This window comes from Mytilus californianus, unplaced genomic scaffold (assembly GCF_021869535.1).
Source record: "Mytilus californianus isolate M0D057914Y unplaced genomic scaffold, xbMytCali1.0.p SCAF_11, whole genome shotgun sequence".
NCBI classification, from domain to species: domain Eukaryota; kingdom Metazoa; phylum Mollusca; class Bivalvia; order Mytilida; family Mytilidae; genus Mytilus; species Mytilus californianus.
In genome coordinates this window covers 36181842-36187841 of record NW_026262593.1, presented here as the reverse complement: position 1 = coordinate 36187841, position 6000 = coordinate 36181842, and the positions used below count along the sequence as shown (strand labels likewise).

General features: G+C 34.5%; 1 protein-coding gene across 1 annotated transcript in view; it reads left to right on the top strand.

The window, feature by feature from the left end:
• The first annotated feature begins 425 nt into the window (after positions 1-425).
• The window catches only part of LOC127719984 (zinc finger MYND domain-containing protein 15-like), a 30507-nt gene continuing 24932 nt past the window's right edge, over positions 426-6000 (top strand). Inside the window, exon 1 of the mRNA XM_052226364.1 lies at positions 426-587. Within this exon, the coding sequence (XP_052082324.1) occupies positions 495-587 (93 nt within the window). The 5' untranslated portion in view covers positions 426-494. The remainder of the gene's footprint in view (positions 588-6000) is intronic.

Here is a 6000-nt window from a genome sequence, read left to right as displayed (position 1 = left end):
ATGGTAACGTATTTATAGCTATAAAATATTCAAATTTTAAAGTAAATTTGGATTTTATTAGATAAATACTTACCATCATAAATTATAGGTCCCACCCACCTCCCCTTCATCCCCTTTCCTTACGTTGTTGTCTTGAGGAAATTGAATGGGAGAATATGGGCAAACAGGGGTATATGTCCGGACCAGTGAGAGTACGTTTATTTTTAGTCGGGATTTTCCATCTGACCTATGACGCAATTGGGGTTACACTCAGAATTTATGATGGTAAGTATTTATCTAATAAAATCCAAATTTACTTTAAAATTTGAATAATTCATTCAAATAGGCAAAGTGGCAGGTGTCTCGTGTCATTTCTGAGTGTACGGATATAATTCTTCTCCAGTCCGAATACAACAGAAAGTAAAAGCTTTTCGGGGTCACCACGTTGTTTTTATTTTTTCGCGGAAAATTGGAAATTATTTGCTCGAAAAGTTCTGCACATATAAAGAAAAATAATGGACCTTACTGATCGAAAAACCGCTGAAAAGTTTATGGGAGAGTACCTACAGTTTGCAGAGAAGATGAGACCCGATATAGCAATGATAGAAGTAGGCTTACATGTCATAGTAATCATAACTATTTGGACTAGCCTCTTTAGCTAGTCCAAATAATTATGACGTCTTGAAAGGCTAATTTAATTTTTTTCTGTAACGCCTTCACTTTAGCATGTTAGAGCCTTCTTCTACTAGGAGTCCGAGACCATGTAGAGCTATAGTTACCTAACCTTAATCATAAACCTTACCCTCACCAAACCCTAACCCTTACCATGGTGCTATCAAAAAATCCTTGGGGAGCATACTGTTTATATTGTAACCAGAAAGCATGACTTAGTCCAAATAATTATGACGTCTTGGAAGGCTATTTTAATTTTTTGCTTTGACGCCTTAATTCCTGCGACGTCAATGTAAGGCGTCAAAGAAAAAAAATATAATAGCCTTTCAAGACGTCATAATTATTTGGACTTATCATGACTAGTCTCCCATAATTACTAAATGTTTCAAACTCCTGACACATGGCACAATAAGTCATTGCTCTACCAACTGAGCTAATTTGGAGAACTCCACTAGCAAAGGGGTCCGACGACTTACAGAAAAGAACCAAAAAGAACCGAAAAGGAAATCGATTTTTTTGTAATCGAAGGAAATTTGCAAATTGAAAATCACTTAAGGTTCATGTGGACCCTTTGGCTAAAATGGCTGCGTTTTTACCTCAAAATTTACTCTGAGTACAGACAAACCTGTGCATCTGGAAAAGTTTTAAGGCATAGCATGCCCTAGGTAAATAAAATTCAAATGCATTGTATGTTTTAGAAAATTTAAAACTTAACTGGATTTTGCAGTGCACTTTTTTTCGTCCCTGCAGAAGATGATAAAATTAACAAACAGTTGAGTTTCACTTGATATGGTCCACTCAGGTACACAGTTTAAATCACCAATTATTGTCAGGTATCTATTGTCCATCTATTGTCCATGTCAATCAATACAGTTCACTTCAATTAAAACCTGTGGGGAAGTTCTCAAACCTCTTTCACAACTTATTTTATTTTGCCAACTTCTGGAGGAACAAAAAAAGGGCACTGCGAAATCCTGTTAAGTTTTTAATTTTCTAAAACATAAAATATATTTGAATTTTATTTATCTAGGGCATGCTATGCCTTAAAACTTTTCCAGATACACAGGTTTGTCTGTACTCAGAGTAAATTTTGAGGTGAAAATGCAGCCATTTTAGTCGAAGGGTCCACATGAACCTTAAAACCTTATACTGTGACAGGAATAATTTAAACTTGCATGTGAAAAATTACAGGTAGGGTCGGATGCCTATCTTATAGAATAGAAAAAAAGAAAAGAACATTTTTATTCACCAAATAGGGGCCGCTAGAAGGGCATATAGCATACAAACAATAATATCAAAAACAATAACATATACAATACACTGACAATAGATATGTAACATGAGTAATAATAATAAAGGAAACACACACTGTGCTGAGAAATATATATATATATACACATATAATTACATTGAATTACGCACAGTTTGTTTTTTTAGTTCATGAACTTCAAAAGATATTTTATGACGACATTATAAGCCAAAAATAAAAAGTTCACCTAAGTCCGGTCCTTGTAAAACAACACCATTTAAGATAAAAATTTTAAAAATCTGGAGGCTAGTGAGACGACTTAATTTGTTTAAAATTGGTATGGACGAATACTGTTATATCTAATGCAGGGCAAGCTCATGTTGATTTTTCAGAAAATATATTGATTTTCGAGTTTCAGTTAATTTCATGTATCTAGGTGAACAAATATCGAAGGTACAATACAGAAATTGGACAAATATGCCATTAAAACATATGTATGTGACAAATCAACATGAGCTTGCCCTGCATTACATGTAACAGTATTCGTCCATACCAATTTTGAACAAATTAAGTCGTCTCGCAGGCCTCCAGATTTTTTTGAAAATTTAGTGTTCACCCCAAGAACCGGTTTGGCCACAACATAACAATTTCAAGTTTATTTACAATTTACACAGTGTGTATATGTTAAGTATGTTTAAATGAACATATGTTCTCATAGTTTAGGACTTTACTCATTATAGGTTGAAAAATACAGGCAAAGTTTAGATGTTTATGAAGTGTCCTATATTTTGACTTTAGTGGAACCTTAACAATAAAGTTGGTCAACAGTATGTATTTTCAGGTATAATAACTTCTTTGATATTGATTTACTTCATGCGTTGCTGTTTTACCGTAGTTGTCCTATCATCCAGTTTCCCTTTCCCCTGACCTTTGTTCTTTCCTCTGGCCCTAGCTTCATTGACCACTCGTCTGCCATCTGTTGACTGAACCAATTTGGTCTTAATCCGGTATCAGTGGAACCGGGAAAAATATCTGTACCGTTCCATTAAAGTTTTGTTTGCCCATACATGCCTGGCAATCTTAAAATGTTCCTGTGTGCTCGCAAGCGTATAAGGTCCTCTCCCTATCACTGCTCTCCGTAAATCTTTATAATTAGCCTCTACCAAGTCTGTCATCTTTATCACGAAGTCAACTAATGACTGAGGCTTCCAATCGACAGCTATCTTAAGAACATGATTGTAAGATTCACTATTGTTGTTAGTCCACTCTCTTTCAATTCTTCCCGCATTTTGCGGCTCATATATTTTCCCTCTGAGTACTGGCTTCAAAACCGTTGAAGAGTAGCCCTTCAATGATGGAAATTTCTCCTTACAGAATTCTTCAACTTCTCCACACTTTTCTTCAAAAACGGCACTATCGTTGGCATTAGATATACCATTTCTTCCAAAAATGCGTTGCTCGATATCTATTCTGTCCTTTCTATGCATCCCAACTCCATTTTTCATCTTTTCTGAAAGGTTTAGTTTCAAATGCCGGGTACATAATACACGAGTTGCCTCTGGAAAACTTTTTACAATTGCTTTAACTAAAGATCCTTCTTGATTGGAACCAATGACCAATTCCGAGGTGTCCACATCCGCGAGTTTGGTCTTAAGATGCGAGAAAAAAATACTATATGTATCAAAATGGGAACAGTCGTGTAAAAACATGGGTCTGACAAACAAAGGGGGTTCTCCTGTTTCAACCTTCGTGGCAGAAAGTTGTTTGAAAACAGATGGTGTCACATGAATGTCATGCACAAATGTTAAATGTTTTTTCGAAACCCAAAAGAGTTTGTCCACTACAGCACACGTTCATAACATCCTTCATCATTTCTTCCGTATACAGGATAACGCACACATCACTTACTAGTAAACGATACTTTTTGTGCTACTAGTATTTAAAATTGAAGAAGATATTCGCTTGGTGAACAACTGCATAGCTAGAAATTGTATTTTATTAGGGTGTAAAAGCGTTACCGAAGCACATTTTGCTCCAAGCTTCATGCTAAAAATGAGGATTGGATCAACGCTTTTACAGCCATATAAGATTACAATAAATGGAGAATGTGTCCATAGGGACACAGATGATGCCCCGCTAGCTAGAGAAATACAATTTGATATTACAATGTCATTTATCATATTGAATAAGTAGTTATATCATACCTTTCATTGTTGTATGTAGCATCATTACTGTCGACAGTATCACTGTTTTTGTTGTGCTATTGGCTGCTTTTGTCTCTGTTGTGGTGGTCACTACTTTTATCATTTTTTTTTTTGTGGTCTTGGTTAGTGCCTTCTTTGTTGTATTTGTTACTTTTTGCATTGCTTTGGTTTCTTGTATGGTCCTGATCACTACCATGACTACTGTTGTCCAGATCCACGAACTGTGAAGACGGTGTATGTAATCTCAAAAGAGGTACAAAGTGGTTTGGATCAAGCACTGCGAATGGATGTGGTCTTACTTTCATAAAAATTGAAACTAAACAAGAATATCGTAAAGTTTGGCAAGGTTTACATGTAGCAGGAATTGAAATTTTTGTCCAATATTTTTATAATTCCAATTTCTAAAAAAAAAAAGGAAATGACACTGTGATTTTCAAAAATATTTAAATGCCTTAATCTGATACAGGGAAATCTAATGTCTTATAGTGGAAAATCAACTGAGGACATCGCGTCGTCTAAAGCCCGATTATAATTTATCTTTACTATGTCACCTTCTTCGGACCTTAGTATACTATATAAATATTTACCTTAACAAGGACTGTTGGCAGTCAAAACTTTCCTGATCAAAACAGCAAAATTTGCAGTAAAATTTTAGTCCTCGCGTTGCCCATTGTTTTGTTAATTCTGATGACATTCCTTTGCCGACACAGCCACTGTGCACCCATTTTCCACAACCAAAGCAGAGGATGGATTCTGTACATTCACAATCCTTACTACAGATACAGCAGGGGTACTGTTTTCGATATCGAGATTTACAACTACATTCTCTCACCATTTTTTGTAATTTTCAAAACAAGTGAGGAAACAAGCCTTTTCATTTTTCTTAAAGTGACGATTATCGTTATAAAATCATGTGTCACTGTGGCACCTTAACAAATGTATTTGACATTTAACATCCGAGAGGAAATGGTGATGCTGACATGTATATTTTTTATATTACCATACCCAATGCCACCTGGCAATATGCTGAAATCTTGATATAAACAAACGAAATTATTTTTTTAGGATAAACATTTATAGTAAGAGAATATTTGCTTTTTATTTATTTTTACCGTGTATTATTAAAAAAATGCAATATGCTTATTAAAACGTTTAAACCCGCTGCATTTATTTGCACCTATCCTAAGTCAGGAACCTGATGTTCAGTGCATGGTTGTCGTTTGTTGATGTGGTTTGTGTTTGTGGTTCATAAGTGTTTCTTGTTTCTCGTTTTTTATATAGATTAGACCATTGGTTTTCCCGTTTGAATGGTTTTACACTAGTCATTTTTGGAGGCCCTTTATAGCTTGCTGTTTGGCATGTTTGGTGTGAGCCAATGCTCCCTGTTGAAGACTGTACTTTGACCTATATTGGTTTACTTTTCGTGACAAATTATGACTTGGATGGAGAGTTGTCACATCTTCTTATATCTATATAAACAAATATTTAAATGATAAGATTAAAATCCTTGATGAAAAATAAATGATAATTAAACATACATATATTAAAAAAATATTACTAAAAAACCAAGTTATATTGTTTCTTTTTTGTAAGTTCAAATATCCCTATAAATGTACAATCTAAATTTGAATTATGCATTCATTTATTACGAAGAATTGTTAACAATATAAAAAATCCTTGTGAATATTGTTTTAACTTTTTATAATAAACATGTGTATGTTTCTTTTCTGTAAATCGTCGCTCTTTTCTGTAAATCGTTGGACCGCTAGCAAAGCTAATACAGAACAATTATATATATACATGTACATGTGTTTACATTTGAACCCTTGTCCAACTGACAGATGTACAGGTAAATCACAGCTGATAATTAATGCTTGGCCTTGCTAGTTACTGATT